This window comes from Chelonus insularis, unplaced genomic scaffold (genome assembly GCF_013357705.1).
Source record: "Chelonus insularis isolate UGA/USDA-ARS -01 unplaced genomic scaffold, ASM1335770v1 contig_339_pilon, whole genome shotgun sequence".
NCBI lineage: Eukaryota > Metazoa > Arthropoda > Insecta > Hymenoptera > Braconidae > Chelonus > Chelonus insularis.
The window spans coordinates 432,451-455,981 of NW_023276505.1; the positions used below are offsets into that span (position 1 = coordinate 432,451).

The window sequence follows — 23,531 nt, forward strand, 5'->3', positions numbered from 1 at the left end:
AGTATCTACAAGCGATATACAATTAATTATGATAATTTTTGTTAATTTGATTAAAGATAAAAATTTATTACAAAATATTTATCATATAAATGAACGATCAACACAAGAGAGTTAGTGGTTTTTTTGATTAATTATACAGACAGTATTCACTAATTACATTTAAAAGTCAATATACAATTAACAGCATCTTTAAACGTTGTATATGATAACGTATTATTATTAATTATTAAAATTTCTTAAAAAATAATTATTGAGGTCGTAGTGTGTAGGTCTGTTGTTAATTAGACGATGTGAAATAATAAAAAAATGAATTAGTTATTTAGATAAAGGAATGGGGAGTGCTTTAATACTGTATTACGGTTCTTCATGATCAGTACTGTGATATTTCGTCATAAAACTCGTGCTATCCTCTATAAATATTATTTACGATATGTTATATTACGTTGCTAGCTGTTATTTGTAATAATAGTGAATGAAAGAGAATCATTTACTTGAAGTAAACGTATTCAATAATAAATATATAATTATATATAAATAATTATATGAGACTTGTTATATGATGAAAGAATCATGAAGAATAATTTTTTTATTATAATTTTTTATTATTTTGTAGAGTCCTTACTTTGATATTATAATGTATTATGAAATTTTCTGTTGAAGATTTGAAATATATGTTTTTTCTTTTATAATATCTATTTTGTTCGTTGTTAAAACGATCATTGATGGAGGCACGAGCTCTGGATATTTAAACATGAATTGTCAAAATCATACGTAGAGCTGTAAGTATAAATATTTCGGCGCTCCCCGATTAAATATATGAAAATTATTAATATGCATTGAGCAATTCAGTGATCTGATTATGTTTGCTGCTTATTTGCTAAAGAAAAAAAAATTTATAAAAAAATTTTTTTAAACTTGAAAATAAAAAATATTCATATTTATTGTGATGAGGTGTTATGTAGGTATTAAGTATGTACAGATATTAGATGAGAATGGCTGACGTTAATAACAAACGTCTTCAAATTTTTAAGAATTAAGTAATCGTTTTTGATTATGCGCTTATGAATAATCGAAAATAATAAATCCTATGCCTCTGTTATAATTTTTTTAACATTTACATACTTGTAAATAGTCATTATTTACATTTCATACTTTAATTTATTATTGTACTGCAAGAATTACGCCTTTTTTATGTCTGAATCTTTTATGTAAAATAAATTATTTACAACAATGGTACAACATCTATTGCGTTTTACTGTTGTATAAAAAATTGTTACTTAAACTATTATTAATAGAATAAATAATTACATTAAATTTGATTCATTTATTTATCTAAATTATCAAAATTTATTAAAATAAAAATATCCAATAATAATATTTAAATTTACCGCACTTTTATTCAACTATTGATAAAGGTGTTTACAAAATAGATAGTTATCATATGAGCAAAATTGTGTGTACATATATATGTATCTATACACGTATAGATATCTAAACTTTAGTATGTGTAAGTAGTCCTCTTCAGTCTACGATCCAAAATTAGTAAATAAAGATGGTGCCGAAGATCAAGTTGTGTTGTATATCACTCTTTGTTAAACGTCGAATAAAATGAGGTGTAAATGTGTGAAAAAAATAATAAATTTACTGAAAGCCCGGATATCAGACACTCAATGCCGGGATTAGTGAAAACGAACGATAATCTTAATGTAATAGTGATTTTATTAAAACAAATAAATTCTTTCTGTGGGTTTCAAAAACTTGATACCCACGTAGAGTTTAAAGGAGAGACAGAGGAGTTAGCTAGACAAATAGCTAAATAATTTATCTCCAGAGTTCACGGTAAGCATGTAAATTTAACTATTTTTAGTCAACACTTCCAATATTCATTCAATGTTTCGAAAGTCCAAGGCTTTAGCGATCATCATCATTCCTTCGAGTTGTCCGAATTTTCCCGAAGATAATTCGGCAATTTGCAAAATTCGTGGGTGGTTATTATTGCTCAATAATGGTACCAAGTTTATTACTCTTCATGAACAATATACCACTTGTTCTTCTTTTTCATTCATCTTTTTCTTCAGTTTGATTCATTAATTAAATTCTTACCGAAAATTATACAATTTTATTTATCTCTGTGAGAGATTGCCACCGGCAAATGCTCAAACTAAATATCAGAATGCTATTTTTATCCTCAAGAACCTACATACCGATCTGAGTCGTCTTATGTACCAAGTACAGCCTCGAACTCTTCGTTTTCTTGTTAAGCTAATTGACAGCTTAATTTTTTCCTCCATCAGAATAAAAGTTTTAATATATCCTAAACCAGAAGCTAAGAATTTTTAGAAATCTATTCACTAACTGAACTACTGAATGTCATGAGTTTCTAGGTCGATCAACCATGAAAATCAAGCGTGACGATTGACTACCAAATGTCTCCACCAGCAGCTACGCCTCTTAGCAGTCATGACAATCGTGTGGCTTCTTAACGCCTACATACTAAATTGAGATCGCATCAACCATGGACGGAATACCGCTAAGTACACTAAAAAGTGTACAGTTTAATTCAATTCTCCAACTTAATTTCACGGCAATAATAACACGTGAATCACTACCAGCACACCTCATCGTTAGTTATGACGTTTAAATAAATGACGTCATAGGAAGACTGACTTAGCATTATTTCGTCATGCATGAAAAGTGTTTTATATTTCCATCATGTGCCAAAATATTTCTACGGCATGACCAAACGTTGAAATTCATATGAAATAATTCATATACTACGAGGAAACTTTAATCAGTCTTCTACTGGGAATTCAACAACAACGTCTAAACAACATAAGTAGAGCGGAGATTGAGTGACAAGCAAAAAAGCATCGGTCCTGAGAATTAGATTTCCAGGTTTGTCGATGACTTAAGAACTCGCTTAAATTAATCATTTCAATAAAAAGCTGTTGGTGATGATAAGCATGACTATGATACTTAGAACTTATGATGATTTAAATAGTCCAACTCTACATGGACATAACGCAAAAGCAAATGAAATAAGAAGTCATTAGGATGTCAGGCCTGGTTTAATGCACACGCGGTTGGTCTAACATTGCTAAAAATACCGAACGCTCCTATCAAGTATCGAGAACGTTATACGAGACGAATGGCGGTTCTTATAATGAATAACGCACGTGTGTCTACCCAGTCGTGACGATCGTCGCTAGGAAACGATTGACCACAATTCTATAATTTTGACTAGACTCATTAAATCTTCCTTATTATATTTCTTACTTCAAAGATATGAGGAAACGAAAGAATGGAATGATATTTTTAGAATCCAGAATTAAAAATAATTTAATGGAAGGATCTTCGATTATTCTTTATCAGCTGTCATTATTTATTGACTATTTTGAGATACATTTTTTAATATAAAGGTGATGATAAGAATGATTGAGGTTTATTGAGCAGTATATGATGATTAAAAGTTTTCATAAATAATTGTTGATGGCCTGGATTTGTGGGAGGATTGACTGTATCGCGTTCACTGAGATAACTTGGCGTCGCTATTAATGCCGTTGCACTTTGGATAACACGTGCTCTTCAAGAGAATCAGAGGACGTCGAAGGAAAGAAAGAGAAAGAAAGCTGGAGAAAGATAGAAAAATACATCTTTATGTTATTCTTACCCAAGAAAAAGGGTTGAATGAAGCGAAAGCCAGTTCATAATAAAAGAAAACGATTGGCTTGCAACAGCAGTTAAATATGAGTCATGTAAGAGTCAATGCCTTTTAATATTCAATCTACACTTGCTTTACTACAATGAATATTTAAAAGGTAATAGCACTCTTTTCAAGACCAAAGCAATTCACTTTTAGCTTCTATAGGTGTATGAGTATGAAAATCATGAAATATTTTAAATGTTTACTTAATCCAAAAGCTAACGTAAAATTCTCTTTTAACTTAGAATATAATCCAAGGTTGGCCATTTGCCTTGTGTTGGAACGTAACAATTGTCGTTATTATTATCATCAACTATATATTTCAAGGAGCTGCAACTTTTGTGAACAACAGTAGAAACTTTTCAATAAGAGCTGTTATATAAATATGCGCTGAATAGTGACATTACATTTGTGGATAGATAAAAATTACTCATCTTGAAATTCTTGATATGCTTTTATTTTATTTATTACATTAATAAAATGATGTGGATGATTATTTTTAGACGGGATAAATTTCAGATTAATAATTTACGTCATTTGTCTTCAGAAATTTTATCAATTCAAAGAATAAGTGAGAGAAAAACCTAGGGAGATATAGAGGCAGTACTGAAAATCTGAGAGACATAACGACACTTGGTGTTTTCAAGCCCAAAATAAACTTGCCGGCATTCTCTCTTCTATGCTTGATACAATCGGTGCTGCTATCCAGTATTATGTTCTTGAAGAATATTAGACAAAAACATTGAAATGAATAGACCAACTATTAGGCTTAAAAAATTTAAATAAAATAAAAAGTTGATTAGTTCTTTATCAACTAATTTTATGTAAAATTGTGGTGTTTTTTTAGATTATGAAGAAAAAACTTGATAATTTATTTTGATTGTTGTAGAAAAAGACGTCACAATGGTGGTTGGGGAAGTAAGCATTCATAATATTATGGGGGGAATGGAAAGTACAGGAGGTGTGAGGCTTCATAATCACAAACGGAAATTGAAACAGAGGTAAGAAAATTTATTTTGTTACGGATTTTAAATCTTCCTATTTAGTTTGACGTTGACATTTGGTCAAGTGATTTGTTTGCTTCGCCAAAATCATTATATTGGCGCCTTCCTGTTGGCACGTAATTCGTGATTTGTTGAAATTAACCATTAAAATGTGTATAAATGCCAATTTTTTCCTCCTATTTTCTTTTAATCTACTTTCAATTGTAGGTTTGACATAATTAAGAAATTGGGTCAAGGTACATACGGAAAGGTACAGCTAGGAATTAACAAAGAGACTGGACAAGAGGTTGCTATTAAAACTATCAAAAAAGGTAAAATTGAAACAGAAGCCGATCTCATTAGGATACGACGAGAGATTCAAATTATGTCTAGTGTTCAGCATCCAAATATTATTCATATTTACGAAGTGTTTGAAAATAGAGAAAAAATGGTATTGGTGATGGAATATGCAGCAGGTGGTGAACTTTATGATTATTTAAGTGAACGTAAAGTACTTTCCGAGGAAGAAGCTCGAAGAATTTTTCGACAAATTTCAATAGCTGTATATTACTGTCATAAGCATAAAATTTGTCATAGAGATCTTAAACTGGAAAATATTCTATTGGATCATTTAGGTAATGCAAAAATAGCAGATTTCGGTTTATCTAATGTCTTCGATGAAAATAGATTTTTAAATACATTTTGTGGTAGTCCACTTTATGCTAGTCCTGAGATAGTTAAAGGTACGCCTTATCACGGTCCGGAAGTGGACTGCTGGAGTCTGGGTGTTCTTTTGTATACACTAGTCTATGGTGCCATGCCATTTGATGGCTCTAACTTTAAGAGATTAACGAAACAAATTTCTAATTCTGATTATTTTGAACCCAAAAGACCTTCACCTGCTTCACCACTTATTAAAGACATGTTAACTAAATGTCCATCAAGAAGAGCAGACATAGAAAGGATATGTTCCCATTGGTGGGTTAATGAAGGTTACGAACAAAATTGTTTAGACATTGCAGAAGATCTTGCCGCGCAAACTCCAGTAAGACTTGATTTACTTCTTTCACTCGTTCCACAATCTGCAAGTGCTGAAGAATTAGTCGTCACGAATGATCAATCATCTGAAGCTGTCAGAAATATATCTGAAGAAACGCGTGCGCCGACCAGATGTATGTCTGTTGGTAGTTTAATGGAATTTGATAATTATTCCGGACGATTAAAAGAGATAACTGATGAAGAAATAAGAAATGGAGGTAATGAAACAAAAAGAAAATTAAAAATGACTCTGTCAATGGAAGAAACTGCTGAGGCTGGAGTTAAAAAAAAAGATCGTTCAAGAAGAAAAGAAAGAAGTGATGAAAGAGAACCAAGAGCTTATAGGTCTACATCGCGACATCATTCAGCACCAATAGCAAATGCGATCACTGAAGAAGCTATGGAAGTAAATCCAGTAATGGAAATTGATCTTCGGGATCCAGCCGCTGCGGCAGCATGTCTAGAACTCATTAAAGAAGCTCAGTCTAAATCGCCAAGTAAAGAAAGAACTCCCGCAATACCCGATGAATCGAAAGGAATCAATTCGGAATCCATACCAAATGTGAATGAAAATGTTAATGAAGTTAAACCGCTTGCCAATAAACTTCAAGATTTGTCGGATAAAAATATTTCTGTAGATGAGCGATCCGTCAATGACGGTGAAAAGACACCAATAAAAAATAAAGCTCTAAAATCAAAAGTTGAGGAAACATTGCAGGATGGTAATGCTATAAAAACAGATGTGCCGAGTAAAAATAATGAAGTAATCAATGAGGAATCTAAAGTTAACGATAAACCATCACCACCAACTGAAAATGTTATGGAGAAGAAAAATGATATTAAAAAATTAAGTCAGAAACAAATGTCATTAGATTCCGAAGTACCTGCAATACCTCCAACGAAACCCACAGAAAGAAGACGCTCAAAAATTTTTGAAACTGCTGAAAAATTCAATCAACTTTTGTCAGGAACCGAACCAGAGAAGCCTAAAAAAATATTTATTCCCGGTGTTAATGTGGGAGGTGCTAAAAAGGTATTTGAACGTAAAGCAAGCCTCTCTTCAATTACATCACCACAACCTACAAAGTCTCCTGCATCTAAAGTCATTATTGATGTAGCAAATGATAAAAAAGTTGAGAAAATAGAGGACAAACCAGTCGTAGCTAAAGAAGAATCTATAAAAAGTGAAGAGGAACGTAGGCGAGAAAAAGAGAAAAAGCGAGCAGTGGATATTATTACTGGTGCTTTAGGTAAGCCTCCGATGCAAAAAAAACTTAATGGATCTCCTCCGGTGACACCTCAGAGTCCAGATTCAAAGAATCTTGGATTAAAAATTCAAATTGGACCAAATGATGTCAGAAATGCGACAGTATCAGTTTCAACACCAGTCAATACCAAGTATCCAAACTTTGAAGGTGCGATGGCAAAACCAACTGCTGTTGCAAATTCTGTTCCTACATCCCCTGAGTCTAAGAGTATGGAAACATCGTTTGCAGATGAGCCTACGATGTCCAGTAAAATGGAAATTACTTTGAAAAGTGCAACATTACCTCGACCAAGAAAAACAAGTAAAGCTGAAATTACTCTCGCTGGTATAAAGAATCCAGAACCAGCATATAAATCAGAAGTCGAGGCTAAAATTGATGCGTTCCATCCACAAAAATTAAAAACTCAAAAATCTGAGGTAGCATTCCCTGTAGCAGCTGTGATTACTCAAGAGCCTAGAAGTTCGAGTTTAGAACCCGAAAGTTTATTAAAAACAGTAGGAAAAGAAAGAATTATTCCAATTCATGTAGAACCAGGACATCAATCTCAGCAGTCTTCCACACCACCACCCTCCAAACCCCCTATGCCACAAAGATCTATGTCCCAACGTTCCAGCTCATTATCACGACAATCTACAGCTGATTCTGATACTGATAGTGCACTTGGTTCCACTGTTGGTCCAGAACCTATTAGGAAAAGTCCTAGAGAATATATTATTCCAATTGCAGTTGAAGGAGGAGGATATGTTACTCCTAGATCTGGAAGTGTCGAACCTGAAAGCAAAACAAGCACTCCTACAAGCAATAATCCAGCAAGAGCAAGATTTGGAAGAGGAAGGAGGATAGGATCTTTACTTTCTGATGCCAGTGAAGATGAATCACCTTTCTCCACTCTTCATAGGTTTGTTAATAATTAAGATATATTTTTGTCATCAATTTCTAATCTTTCATATTAATTTTTTTATTATCATTTTCAGAGACAATGATGATCTACTCCAAAGACATATGCACAGATTAAGAAGTTCAAGGCCAACCAGACAAACATCAGAACACGCCGACAGTCTTTCATCTGGTGAAGATGATGATGACGATGGCTTTGAACTTTTAACGGCAGAAAATTTATTCTCAACACTTTTATCGAGAGTCAGAAGCTTAACCCAACGACTTAACGTTGATGACAACCGAGGAACTGGATTTCCACGTAGTCGACTTCTTGATAGATTAGGGACTAATTCTTCTCAAGGTTTCTGGGGATTACATGAACCCTTATCAAGGTATTTTACCATTAAGAGTTTTTTATTAAGAATATTTTCAATAAATAATCATTGCATTATATTTAATAAATTAGTTCGGATTTTTTTTGTCAATATAATATTTTAATGTTTGCCTCTTTGTGCAAGCTACGAGAGCTACGTTGAAATACAGACGATCACAACGTGAGTCCAGTCGTAAGAAACAAATAAGTTTTTTATTTAATTTTTGCAAAATAGTATTTAATCTATCGAACAGAAAATGAAAGACGATTACTCATTTGAATTTCAATTCAAGCTATCAAAAATAAATTGAATTGGAATTTTTTTGGAGAAAATCTTTTATTGGTTTAAATAAAAAACATCTCACTATCTTTGCACAATAATAGAAATAACATTAGGTATTTTATATCACTTCTACTTTATTATTCTTGAGTTATTCAACCTTGTACTATAAACACTTACCTTCCAACACGTTATAAAATCATTGACACAGAATATTTAAATATTTATTGTACTGCAGAGATACATAGCGTTGCACATTTTAAAAGTTTAGCATTTTTATTTATAATAATTTCAATAGTAACGATCATTTTTTGTTGATTATTATATTAATTTATTCTTTACTTCAAAGGCGACTATCGGAATCACCATTTAGAAGATCACTCAGTCGTGATACAGACCGATTCGGTCGTAAAGACTCAGCAATGTCAACAAATCCAGGAACTCCAACCAGTTTAGGTGCTCGAACAACACCTTCACGTGAGAGTATTTTTGAAGTAGGCAGCAGTAATACTTTACCACGAGGTAAGAGTCAAACTTATCGATATAAAACTGGTTATCATAAAACTGATTGAAAATAGAATTATAAAAAAATTAAATGGAATTGAATGAATTAAATTTACCAGACAAAAAAGAAACAGAAAACCAATACACACACTTGATGTTGTACTGTGTTTCAACACGCATTCGCAGAAGCTTACAAATGTTGTTTGTAGGCAATAGTTATGCTTGGCATATGTCAAAGAAATAAACTAAAAATAATAAACTTTAATTACACAACAATAGTAATTACAATAATATTAATGAATGAAAAAATTATGATGAAAGAAATGAGAATCAAAAACAAGCTTCTGCTAAGACGTGAATGATCTCTTTTTCTTTCTTTTCTATTTCTATCTATCTTACTTGACGTTTTATCATTGAGTCAATTTATTTAACTACTTAAATTGTACATTGATACAACGTTTCAAGTTTAAGATGCATCTCCTAGTGTACCTATAGCTGTTGTCGAGTCGTTGATAGACAAAGCACAATTCTTCCGTTACTTTTAGTGGTTTATTACCTCTGTTATCAACTTTTTTATGTTTATTATTTTTTTTTTAGCATAAAATTTTTTTTTCTACACACTTATTATTACATAAATATTTTCTTGCCTGACGGTGTTTTGCAATTTGTTTTGTACTAACAGTCTTTATTAGATCCTATCCAGAATATTAAACGAATTAATATTCATTCACTATCCCTACGTAGATTTATTAAATTGACTACTTAATCAATAGCATTAATCCTTTTTCCCCTTCATTATCCCATTTGTGTAATCAATTGTAAAATATTTTTTTTTCTACAAGTTATGCAGTGTTTTGAAGGAGCATTTCTAGTCATCTCTTTAGCATGATTGCACGACGCGTATTTTTTATAAAAATAGATGTAAAGAATGCTCAACTTATTTTTTATTATTATCTCATAAGAGTTGTAGATAAAATTGACATAATTTAACGTCATATTAAGTAATATAATAATTAGAATAGAAAGCAAGTCCTTTAAATATAAAATCAATAAATGGTGTAAGAGTTCAACTAAATACCTAGCATTTAATGATATCAACAACATCAATATATTTACTTTCATTTTTTATTAATAATTATTTTATATTCTTTCCTATAACAGAACAATAGCATATCCCAATGTACTGGATACCTAGCATCGAATATTAAAAGAGCATGAAATTAAAACACGTCCATATACAAAAATTCATTTCAAAAAATGAATGACAGGGAAAAAAGTAAATGGAAAACAACCTGTTAAATAATAATTATTTTAAGTCTATCGTCGACTCCTCAATCAGTTGAGATAAAAAATGATAAACTGTTGATTGCTGATTGATAATTGAAGGATTATATTTTCGGTAATTAAAACAATTTGCTTTTTAGTTGATACATACATAAATTGCTTGGCTATTAAACACATTGACAATCTTACAAGTCTAATCTCTGATATAGTTATCACTAAACAATTTATTTCAAGTAACAAGGTCTTCTAGAATAATTATAAACATGATATTTTTAGTTGTCTACTAATGTATGATAATTAAAAATTGATAATTAATTTTATAAATTGTTCTTTAATGAAAAAATTGTTGAAAAGGAGACCCGATATTCCAGATAGAATGTAGTTGCAATAAACTAACGACAATGAAAGCAACAAAAGCTGAAATTATTACCGAAAATATGCTCCAATAATTGTCATCAGTAGCAAGCTTTGATTGACGATTGATTGACGGTCTTTTATTGACGGTTGTTGCAGCGACCGTACGAGTGACTCTACGTAGGCGGGCCGACGGTAATCCCCAATAAAATAAAAACCAAGTTAGGTACTACTTTGGCTAATGAAAAGTAAATTTAGTGTAATTACATACAAACATTTACATTTGCAATCATCTCATTATAATTTCATTCTAAAATATTCAACAAATCATTATTGCATATTAATCGTATTTTTTTTTAATCATTTAACTCAATTATTTCATTATTAATGAACAATTGTAAAAATTTTGTTCAGATGAACGCCAAATATTGAATTTTTTGTTAATACATTTTTTAAAATAATTTTTTCACGTGCAGTGAATAATCATTACTTACCACAAATTTAACGGGCGATATATCAATTAAAAAATTGTAATAAATTAACAATGAGCTAAATGTGACGATTGAAGACTTGAAAAGATATCGCGATGATAAATTTTTTACTGTTAGATAGCAAGATGTATGATTTATTCTACTAAAAATTTATTTAGTAATATTTTCATTACAATTATTATCATTACTTTCTTTGTTATTGTCATCATCATCATCATCATTTTCTGATATTATTATTAATAGTTTAAGTTTAGTAAATATGTTATTTAGAACATTTTTTTTTTTGTTAAAAATATAATATAAAGAACAAATGAACCAAAAAATGTAATTGAATAAATCATACGGTGCCTGCTCAAACATGAAAAGTCGTTTTTTTCCTTGTATATCAGCTAATCGTTGCGATGTCTCATGATATGAGTAACTTTGTTATGTGAAAATTTTTGTATATGATGACGTTAGTGAGAATGAAAAAATAATAGTTTTGTATAATATATAATACAATGTGTTTGTAAAAAAATAAAAAACCATCTTAAACTAACCCTATGCCCGAAATGACTAAAATGGTTGTGTTTTTTTTTTTAAGAATTTAAGTAACAAATTTTAAACATCAAAATACTGATTTTTGTTCTTCACTCGATTTTGCCCTATTTTATCTCATCAAATGCTTTGTTTGTGCTGTTATTTATTCAATTTGATATTGGGCAGTGTCGATTGCGTTTATATAATTTATATAAACATTTATACATTAGGTTTACTCATTTAATACATTTTAAAGCAACCAATAAATTATTAAGGTAAAACAGAGTGTAATTTTTCTAGAATATCACAGTATGTTGTGAAAATGATTTATAATAAAATATAAACAAAATTGTGCAAAAAAAAAATTACTTAATGGAAAATGAAGATGTTAAATGAGTGTACCTTTTACATGTATATTCATTGTACCTTTTATGTTATTCGTTTCGATGTAGTGTCGCTATTTAGTCCCTTTAGAATAAAATCACAATATAAACTATAAACGTTTATAAATAAAGAACAAATCATAAGGATATCTTTTGGAACTCATTCACTAACTACTAAGTTACATACACACGCATGTGTATTTGACTTAGTATTTCAAATAACAATAAATGTATTATTGTTTTTGTAAAAAAAAATAGTTGCACACATTACTTTCAACAATAAAATTTGATTAAACTAATAATTTAATTATTAGAGCAAGATTATAGAGTAGAAAATAAAGAATGTGGTGAATTATAATATTGTACATGAGAAATAAATAATATGTAAATACTAAATTGTATTTATTTAAACAATTAAAATAATTTAAACAGTGCAATTTTAAGTGCACTTGATGGCTCACCAAAATTTGGTTTGCCCGCATTGTTTTGCAGATAAAAATCTTCAGGATGAGACGGAGACCGATTCACGAGTTAAAAAGGAGACTCAAGAGACTCAAGTACGACCAAACACAAGTAACGCACATGAGAATTTCACGCCAAGCCTGGCGCGACGATTGAGTAGACAATTTATAGAACAGACCAGACAGTCATTGCCGAGGTCACCATCAATACCTCGGGACCGTTTCTATAGATCATCAACAGAGGAGCCTTCAGAGTCGTTGACATCGTCTATCATACCGGAAAGGTCAGAGTACCGAAGCAAATCAAGCGACAGGAGTTTAAGAAGAACAAACAGTCTGCTAGACAACAATCGTACTGATAGACCTGACTACCGATCGACAAGACGTAGTGTTAGTCTTTTTGATGATGATGAAGATCAGTTACTACCTCCTCTGCCACGACAAATTATGACACTTGGAAGAAAGTATAGAGATCCTCTGAAAGCTCTAGCCAATGGAGGAATTCGCAGAGATATTTGTCTGACAGAAAAAATTCAAGAAGAACCATCTGATGAGTTACATTCGCCAAAGAAAGTCCAAGAAAATAATAATGATAATGATCAGAATCAGAATCAAATGTTAAGCACAGAAAAACCAAAATGTAATTCAATAGCAAATCTTAACGATTTAGGAGCGACTTCATCGATAAAAACAAGTGAATCTCCATCAACTTCAAACACCAAACAAGATGTGATAAATTCATTTAGAGCTGATGCTAAAGATTTTGAAAATAGACTTCTCGCCGCTGAGAATCTGATAAAAGAATCAAAAAAACGAAATTTAAACATCGATAAATTTGACCCTAATTTAAATTCTAGCTATACTGACACCGATAAGTGTGAAAAAGAATTCCAAGGATCAATTACTGATTTAACCAGCTCTACTCTGGCTAAACGTCGTAGTTGTATTCCTGGTTTGAGGCTGCGATCTGCTTCATTAACCAGAGACGTACTAAATACTGACAGAAGAAAATCTTTGGCTTATTCTCAAAATTCTAATGATTTGCGTGATATCACACCCGAAAGATCGCTTCTCCGTAAATTTTTCAGGGCAGGTAGTATAAGTAGAGATATTGAGAGTAAAGAAAAATCTCCTAAAGCTAAACGTCGAATTTCAAGATTTTTACGACCTGACTTTTTTGATACCCCTAGGGAAGAGAGCCAATATGTGAAAGAAAAAGAAGCTCAAAAAGCAGCTGAGAATGAAAGGAGAAAATCCAGATTTATGAAAAGGAAGAATCAAAATAAGGATACAGATACTGACAATTCTAAAGAAGAAAAACCAGAAAAAGAGTTAAAAAATGAAGTAAATGAAATGACGAGAGATCAATGTGATGTTATTACGGATAATAAAATAAGCAATAATTTAGAAAATATTCCGAACGGTGATGTCAAAACTGAGCAACCGAATTCTAATAGTTTCCTTCAATCTTTAGAGAAAAAACTTGAGAAGGTGCAATCTGGGGATGAATCTCCAAAAATACACAATCTAAATACCATTGACAATGAAGCTTTTGATAAAGACAATAGTATTACTCCATCGGAAACTCATTCAGTTGAAGCACAAGTTCTACCAAAGGCTGCAAGTGTTGAAGATCTATCTTTGAGTGAAGCTTCAACGGCTACATCTAAATCTAAAGTATCTAGTGTTTTAGGACTTTTCAAAAATGATTCTAAATCTGCAGTCAATGGCACAAAGCAACAAAATACTCTGTTGAGTAAATTCAAAAAAAATATTTACAAAGGATCTAGATCAGATACTAATGTTATTACTGGAGAGACTTCATCAAATAGTAAAATACCTACGAAGTTTAGAAACGAGGTAAAATCAGATTTCAAACCTTGTAGACGAAGTTTAGAAAGTAAAAAATCACCAGATAAAAATATTGAAATTAAAAAATCACCACCGAAAGAAAAAGCTAAAGAAAAAAGCCCATTAGAAAGACTTAGTTTGGAAAGAAAAGTATTGGTAGATAAACCGAGCAAATCACCCAAGAAATTGAGTCCAGACAAAACAACAGAAAGTAAGCCAGAAAAAATAGAAAAGTCCAGTGTGAAAGATAAATCTGTAGAAAAAGAGCTTCGGAAGTCAGGTTCTCCAGAGAAAATTGAAAATAAAAATTCTACACGTTTGATGTCATTGAAGAAAGCTTCACCAGACAAAGTACTTGATAATAAAAAAAATGAAATTAAAAGCAATGAATCCGAGGAGAAAAAAGTTTCGAAGACGAAGGAAAAAAAAAGTGTCAAGAGCTTGAATTCTTTGCCAAAAAATGGGTCAGTGTCAAAATTAGAAAAATCTGATGAATCTGATAAAAAAGTGAAGAAAATTATTAAAAAGGAAACTTCAGAAAAAGAAGGAAGCGATGGAACGAAGAAAAAGAAAATTGTTCGTGTGGTAAAAAAGGTCGTGAAAAAATCAGAAAGTTCACCAGATAGTAACACTGAAGAAAAAGAAAAATCATCAAAAACATTGTTGAAAAAAATTACTTCTAGCGTAAAAAAAGAGAACAGTCTAGAAAATGTTCGTAAAAAGTTAGAAAAAAGTTCAGAGTCAAAACAAGCATCAGTGCTAGATTCTAATGTTATTGATGTTGAGAACAAATCAGGTTCCGAAAGTATTTCTATTAATCAAAGTTCTACTGATAATAAGGATGTTACTGGACCAAAACAAAATGATTTGTCTTGCGTAAAATCTCCTGTTCCAGATTCAGACAATAAATTACGAAATAATAGAAGTAATCTGAAATTAGATTTATCTAAAATACCACAGCATACTTTTAAAAATACTGGAACATTAAAAAAGTCATTTGATAGCCTTTCAAAAATGACTCATCATGCTAATATAACTGGTAATAAAATAATAATTGATAAGCCTCTCACTGCAGCGTATGTTAATGAACTCAAAAAACAAACAAGTGTCCTTACTTCAGAACAACAGTCTGCTGACGCTTCTATTAATGACGTAAAACAAGATAATATTCCAAAGTTTCAAGAATGTCAGACAGAAATGCAAAAAAATATTCCAGATACAGATGATAAAATAAAAGAAAAACCTAAATCTAATCAAGATTTACTGTCAGTAAACTCTAATGCAATTCCACCACCAAAAATTACTCCAGATCACACTGAAGATATTCTTTCTCCTATGGAAGATGTTGAAAGCTTCGATTCATGGTCAATTTGTTCTAATGATATAAACCATCGTAGTAGTATGGATCTCTATTCACCAACATCACCAGCATATTCTCCATCAATCCGCAGTGACCATTCAGAGTCAATAATTGACAGAATTAGACGGAAGAGTTTTTATTCAAGATTCAATGAACGAAAACGAAAAAATTCATTGACTGTACCATCTACTGGTGCTGGTATGTCAAGTTCAACGTTGCCCAGAAAGTATAGTTTTCATTCAACTCGAGATATTGATCGAAAAAATATAGGATTCAGCAAATCTCCAATAAGAAGAAATTGTGAAAGGACTCATAGTTTATACAATGATGATCTGTCAGGTTTTCGAAAATCTCCAGTAGATCGTGATATGTATACAGAAGTTGGAAGTAGTCTTGGGTCCTTTTTCAATGACTTAAAATCACCTGGAGAACATTATGGAAGCACTTCATCTTATTATGATTCTTTAAGAAAGTATAGAACATCAACTCCAGATCACACTTATAGAAAGTACCAAAGTACTGATTTAAATTTAGATAGTGATTTAGATTTATATAAAAGACCATCACTATCATCATCATCAGCATTAACCGATAGTATTTCTGAGTATCGAAGCAATTTACCAAGGAGATTTGGTTCAACAGTGTCGGACTTGGAACCAAAAACTGCTGAATATTATGAAGAACTCCTTACACCAAGTCGAATTGATTATTTAACTCCAGCAAGAAAAACTCCTGATATCGTTGAATATACTGGAAAACATGAGAATGGTCATTATAATGGTCACTTAGAATTATTGCAGAGTGGAGCAGATAAGTGGCGAGGACTTTCAGAAAAGAGGATTGGGCTGAATTCTCCAGAAGAAAGTGATAAAAGCCATGATGATGACAGGTACTATTTTTTCTATTAATCAAGAAAATAAGATAATATGAGATATTAATGTTGAATTTTCATTTGGAATTTTTTTTTGAAGTTTTTTTTAAATTTACCTTTCAGAAGTTCTAGTCAAACAACAAACGAATCTAAAGAATTATCAGCAGCATGCCCTGATGCTGATACGGCAACTTCTATTGTGGAATGAAGCTAATCAATATTTATAAAGGACTTTGGAAAAATGTGCCAAAAGTTTTATTATTATTTTATTTGACGTTTAACTATTTTATCACTATTATTCGAGTAAACTAATGAGCAAAATCAAACACTAATTTTTTTCTACGTACTTAAAATGAAGCAATAAGTGATAATAGGCATTGAAAATCTTAGAGGCCTAGTTGGAGATACTTAACTAATTATATAAGTTTTTTTTATACATATACAAAGCCAAAACTACAACGACTGTCGCCGTGGTGCCTAACTATGGCAATAAAGTATAGGAAGAGATAATAGATGGTAATAAATTCATTAGTGTAGTTGACTTTATTATCATTTAAATACTTCCGTAAAATGTTTGTTTGAGTATTTAAAGTTTTTTTTATATTGTGTATAAAATTTTTTTTCATAATTAATTAATTGATTATTAATTTATCAGTAGAGAAAAGTGTTATTCTAATCATATATTTAATGATTTTTTTCTTAAGTACACTCCACGTTTTGTGCATTTTAATGCAAAGCTAGTCGCAAGTATAATTTTATTAAGTATTGGCTCCAATAATTTGTAATAATACAAATTTTTTATTTGGTAGCCAAATATGTCGTGTATTAGTGTTGACAAAGTCAGTTATATTTAAAGATAGATGATTGAAACAAAAGTACATAGTATAATTAATTCAACAAACTACTATGGTGCTTTTTAATTAAAATATTTAAATGTTCTGTTCATGCTTCTGAGAATATATCCATATTTGTTACAACTGATTTTTCATTGAGAAATAATTTATTCAATCTGTTGACAAAGTTAAATAATAGTTAACGAAATTATAGAAGAATATAAAACCTACAAATGACAGAAAAATTTAAGTTATCTGTGGTGCAAAAACTTTGCCTTATTATTAAAGCTATAAATATAACTTCAATAATAATAACGAGAATAAAGTCTTCATGAAAGTTTTAAAATTCTTAAATACAATTTAGCAATTATCTATCGTATGTTATGTATGTGTTTTCTATTCATATACATATTTTGAATAAAATGAAGAGCTTAATGTGAAAGTGTGTTTTTTATATTTCAATATTTAGCAATATTGTGAATTAAAAACCTTGAAAAAAGAACAATCGAAATGCGTATATATTTTTTCTATGATTTGTTATGTTTAGAAAGACTTATTTATTGAGAAAAAATTGTTTATTTAATTTTTACTAATGGATGTAACTAATCCAGTGAAATTACGTTTTTATACGGAAATTTATCAAAAAGAAAACAAGAATATTACATTTGTGGAGACGTTTTCCCCTGTTATTAAAACAAAACCTATTACTGGGAAATTTTATTCAATTTATGAACCGCAAATTGGGGAGAATGTTCCTCTTGAATATGTGAAATTGATAGAAAAACGTACAGAGAAAACTCCGAAAGAAATTTATTCATTCAGACCTCCAACTATAAATATGGAGTAAGTTATTTATTTTAGTTATTGTCTTATTTATATTTGACTTTTATTATTTAATGCTTATAGATATGGATGGTTTTCTGAAAGATTTATACCACTGTCAACTGATCCTAGACTTAATTTCCCACTGAAACAAACAGATATAGTGAAAAGTGAAATCAAAATTCGAGAAATTGATAAATATTTAGTCAAACCTAAATTTACTGGTACTCCTTTTAAGACAAGTTAAAATATTTAGTCTGAAACTTTTAAATCATATTTTGTATGTTTTTATATCACAATGGAACATAATGGTTGAGCGTAAATTAATCAATTTTATATTAGACTTTCTTTGCGCACAAGTCTACCATGTTATGACCTTGTTTCTAAGCAACCAATATACTTCTTTGATGTCTTAAGACAATACGGAAGATAGATTGTTTCTTCATAATTTTTTAGAAAAAACTTTTGAAACAAAATCACAAGAAATAAATTAAGTATAAACAAATTTTAATGTTCATGTAAATAAGGTTAAAATCAAAAGTTTGTTATTCAAAATGATACCAACTGATTTCCCGGAAAGCTCGGAAAAGACTCCACTTTCTATCAGAGAACAATGACATTTATATTTATATTTTTTATCCATAAAACATAATGACAAGTAAAGGGTTTTGTGTCAAAATTTACTTTGATTTAAATGTCGTGAGTATTTTTATATTTTTCCATTTTTAATTTAAATTGAAAATCAAACCTAAATAAAATAAATTACTACTTCTTATAGGTTTCATGTCCAGGAGTATGGTTATGTCCAAATGGAACTGTAGCATTGCGAATAAATTGTTTAGATGCCCACATCGAATCGCGAAAAATACCACCCCAATTTCCATTAACATTTGAAGATAAATTTCTCTTTAAAAAAACATTTACAGATGTAGGAACGCTCTCACAACTGCAATATAGCTTGGAAGATGAAATTTTATACGCAGAATTAATTCAACGGCCATCGGAAGACTATAAAGGAGTTATTTTAGCAACATTTGAAACCAATCTAGCAGACCTTTTATATCCTGCTCCATGCTTCAAGGGTCTAGTGTCTGGAATAGATGTTGATTTATTGATGGAACCCAGTAAATACTTTCCGGTAAATTCCTGATGTTTCTACGATTTACATCGAATACTTTATATTTTTTTGTAGGGGATTCTAGCACCAAAAATTGAAATTTCAACACGTACTGTTATTGAAGAAGTGGAACTCTGTAATGTAGACATGATTGGAATGAAAGTCATAAGTCCAAAATTAATTAACTCTAGGGTAATTGAAACATGAATAAACATAATTTAATATAAGTAGTATAAAAACATTTAGCTTCTTGTAGGCTAGATCATGTCTCCATAGGAAACGTCCTTCAGTAGGTATTATCAGGCAAAAAAGAGTATGTCACTCTCAAACCGGGAAAAAAATACCATCTCATCGGTTAATATATTTACTATGAATTTCTTTACCTTCATTCAATTATTCTGATTAATTATAAAGACCTAGGAGTGTATTTTTGTTTATTCGCTTCTCATTGATCCGAAGGTGTGGCTGTGGACATGATATCCATACTTCTCCAGATGAAGTCATAGTTTCATGTCCTTCTAATCAACGAGCTCATACACATCAATGTTATCATCAAAACGGCCATGAAGAATTAAAATGTACATATTTACTGCCATGTCAAGCATCAAACATGTATTCTTCTCAACTTCGTTTTCATGACTTTGATGATTGTCCAGTATGTTCAAGATATAAACATTTTTTTGCCAAAGAAACAAAGAGTAATGCTACGTATTCAATACGAAGCAATGATGAAGGTCGAAAAGAAGGTTGTAATGGTCGTTGCAGTAATTGTCCTAAAACTACAAATTCAGGTATTAGGTCAGCTTCAATGTAAGTTTATTTTGATAGATGACCTTATTCAGCAACTCATCACGATATTCTATTGAAAAATGGTTTAAATTGTTATAGATTATACGAAAAAATTCGAAATTTAAGGAGTAATTGAATAAAATTATTTATTGAGGAATAATAAATAATCATGGAAAAAATTAAGTATCTGAAATAATAATCATTTATTCTTTTTTGTTTGTATTTATTGAAAAACACTAAAATCTAATATTCATTCGATTTTAATGTTTATAATAGTATTATTTGTCAGTTTTTATAAATCGAATTTTATTTAAAATAATGATAATGTAAAATATAGATAAATAATAACTAAATAATGAAATGCCTATATTTGTATTGTTTGGTAAGAATAATTATGAACAATTTCACCAGTTTGTTTCATAAAAATAATTATGCCCATGAGTAAACTTTAACTCTCCAGTTTTGAGTATTTCGATGAAGTGATATGTTTAAGACACACTTTTCTATTTAGATTTATGGTATATTGATGCTTACAAATTTCATTTAATTAATCAATTTTTAAGTAACAATAGATATTTATGTATATTGCACATAATATTAGCACCAATTTCCATTAAATGAAACCAAGTTAATACGCTACGTAAATATTTGATGAAAAAAAAATTTACATAAAATAATTGAGCCTAATAATCGATTTTATATAAATATTAATTTCAATAAATTGCATATTGATATTTAAATATTTATTTTATAATATAAAAGCATATTTTTTTATTCCTAAATAAAGCAAAGCATGTGAATGTTAATGTGTTAAATTAAATAAAATTTTTAAAATTGAGCAGTATCAGCTGTGATACATGCAATTTTCGGTGATATTTATCATTTATATTTATCGTAAATAAAATTTTGCAAAGACTAGAGTATTTTAGTTACTATAGTATAAACTCAACTTTTCTAATTACAACAACCTTCTGGTTGTATCATAAAAAAGCAATAAATACATTCGTTAAATATCTTGAAATATTCAATTATACAATTCAACATAAATACTGCCTCACACCTGGGAAAACAATTATAAAGGTATATTTTTATAGCAACGATTTATCATTTTATTTTCCTTCGTGTGAACGCATAAATTATTTATATTAATAAATTTCTTTTTAACAAAAGTACGTACAGTAATGGACGAAATTTAAATTTAAATTATTAATTAATTTATTAAAATAATGCTTTTTAAAGTTTATAACAACCAAAGTGCATTATTCGATGCACCCTCTTTTAATTATAACGATTAAAATCAACAGAAAAATAAGACCTAGTGTTAATTAAAAACGTACTGTATTCATTATCTGTCAGACGATCAGTCGTTGTTATAAAGTAATTAAATAAATAGTACCGTAATTCATTCAAACGAGTAGAGTGACGATTGTTAAGAGAGGTAATGTGTGATGTAAAATGCTGTGAGTAAAGAAACATTTAATGAGATGATTATTTTCTTTTGTACACAAAACTATTCTGCATCTATGATTTCATTATTTAGAGAATATAATTCGGAATTTAGAGTTTCCTGTTGAGCTTGTGAATTATTATACTAATTACTTAGATCGAAATTTGATGAATGTCAGAAATTTTTTTTGATCGCTCAAAGATTTATCCCCATATTGATGGAATGAAAAAAAATATCTTACTTTTACTGATCATTCTCACCAGCATTCATGAATTTTTTAAGAAAATCGACTACACGTGCAGTTACCACTATCTCCAATTGACGTTGTTTTTCCGTTGATTGACGTTGCATTTGTTTCGTATCGAGGCAATTCTTTACTTCTGGCTTGCTATAAATTCATTGAAGCGGTAAATTATTTAGTTTTGTGAATAATGCACTCTTACCATTACAAATTTTATACCTCCATTAATTCAGCAGCAATTTCCATGAACAGTCTTTCAACATTTTCTGCCTCTTTTGCAGACGTCTCCAAAAAATACATTCCATGTCTTTGGGCAAAATCTTCTCCTACATGAGTGGGTATTTCCCGATCTTCCCGGTCAATTTTATTACCTGTAATTTTCACAATGCAAATTCAATAAATCACGGATGAGACAGAAATATAATTTTTAGGTTTGAGTAAAATAAGTCATGACATTAACCCACTAACCGACAAGTATCCTTAAAACTTTATTGCTAGCATATTCCTCAATTTCCCGTAACCAATCAGGTAGGCAATCGAATGTAGGCTGACAGGAAATATCATAAACTAATATAAGAGCATGGGCAGACCGATAGTAACTCTGTGTGATAGACCTGAATCTTTCTTGACCTGCAGTATCCCATATTTGAAGCTATAACAGTACAAAACTACAAATTTAACTGGGCATTTATGCAATAGAAGGCGTACAATAATTTCGCCCAGATTTCAATTACTAACTTTAACTTTCTCATTTTCAACTTCGACTGTTTTGATCATAAAGTCCACCCCTATTGTTGCTCCTTGACCAGGTGGAAATAATCCCTGAGCAAAAGAAATTCAAGGGATCACGTTAGGTTTTTAACAAGTATTTAAAAATATTGCAATATAACTAATAATATACCTGAGTAAACCGACGTACAAGACATGTTTTCCCAACTCCAGCATTACCAACAAGTACAACCTTGAAGAGAAACTTGTAGTCCTCCATTGCATTTACTTACTCGCGCGCGTCCAGGAAACTTTACGGGACTTCTTGATTTCTTTCTCTTTTCCCTCACTCCTTTTTATCTTACTAATCATTCATTTGTAAGGTACTGGAGCACACTTTTCTTGTTCGTTCACCTTGACGATGATCTCACTGATTGTGAAATTTTGCTCCAAAGACTTTCGAAATCACTTTGTATTAAGATTTAATAATAAAAATAATTCTGACATTCTTTTTGACACTTGTCACTTTTAGTAATTCTGTATGTCGAATCGCAAAAATGATTGCTTGATTCAATTCATTCAAGATGTTTCATATTTACAATTGCACTTTCCAGCTATATTCTACTCATCTGACACTACTTAATTAACACCACAATTACCTTGATTATCTGAACTCAACTAAACATTTTAGGAAGTCGACGAAAATATATCATGAATGCTATAGTCAGATGATATATATATATATGTATGTTATGATTTATTCTGTGTATAAAAAATAATAAAAAAATTTACAAAACTGAAAAAATTTAGTATTAAGGTAATTATTATTCTGATTACTTCAATACTAAGTTAATTAATTTAATATAAACAATAGTGATAAATATGATTATGATGCTAACTTATTATTAAAGTACTTGATCATTTGAATTGAATTTCAAATGTCCCGCGAACAATGATGTACATGTGCAATAA

The 23,531-nt window shown here is 30.3% G+C and overlaps 3 protein-coding genes across 3 annotated transcripts in view; 2 read left to right on the forward strand and 1 right to left on the reverse strand.

Moving 5' to 3' along the window:
• Positions 1-17,743, forward strand: part of LOC118066284 (uncharacterized) — a 28,037-nt gene extending 10,294 nt beyond the window's left edge. The window contains exons 7-14 of the mRNA XM_035082204.1: positions 4,223-4,274; positions 4,593-4,704; positions 4,915-7,890; positions 7,967-8,263; positions 8,390-8,425; positions 8,874-9,046; positions 12,552-16,620; positions 16,726-17,743. Coding sequence (XP_034938095.1) covers positions 4,223-4,274; positions 4,593-4,704; positions 4,915-7,890; positions 7,967-8,263; positions 8,390-8,425; positions 8,874-9,046; positions 12,552-16,620; positions 16,726-16,810 — 7,800 coding nt within the window. The 3' untranslated portion in view covers positions 16,811-17,743. The remainder of the gene's footprint in view (positions 1-4,222; positions 4,275-4,592; positions 4,705-4,914; positions 7,891-7,966; positions 8,264-8,389; positions 8,426-8,873; positions 9,047-12,551; positions 16,621-16,725) is intronic.
• A 285-nt stretch (positions 17,744-18,028) lies between these two features.
• On the forward strand, positions 18,029-20,318 carry LOC118066296 (uncharacterized). Its single transcript, XM_035082230.1, has 6 exons — positions 18,029-18,956; positions 19,036-19,395; positions 19,450-19,566; positions 19,631-19,728; positions 19,834-20,165; positions 20,263-20,318. The coding sequence occupies exons 1-6, from the start codon at positions 18,909-18,911 to the stop codon at positions 20,286-20,288; spliced, it is 981 nt and encodes a 326-aa protein (XP_034938121.1). The 5' UTR covers positions 18,029-18,908; the 3' UTR covers positions 20,289-20,318.
• Positions 20,319-20,453: 135 nt separating this feature from the next.
• LOC118066303 (ras-related protein Rab-30-like) lies at positions 20,454-23,261 on the reverse strand. The gene is made up of 5 exons (XM_035082243.1): positions 22,753-23,261; positions 22,590-22,673; positions 22,320-22,503; positions 22,071-22,222; positions 20,454-21,998 (listed from the first exon to the last, which is right to left on the reverse strand). Exons 1-5 carry the CDS (start codon positions 22,837-22,839, stop codon positions 21,888-21,890), a joined length of 618 nt encoding a protein of 205 aa, XP_034938134.1. The 5' UTR covers positions 22,840-23,261; the 3' UTR covers positions 20,454-21,887.
• Positions 23,262-23,531: the final 270 nt, after the last annotated feature.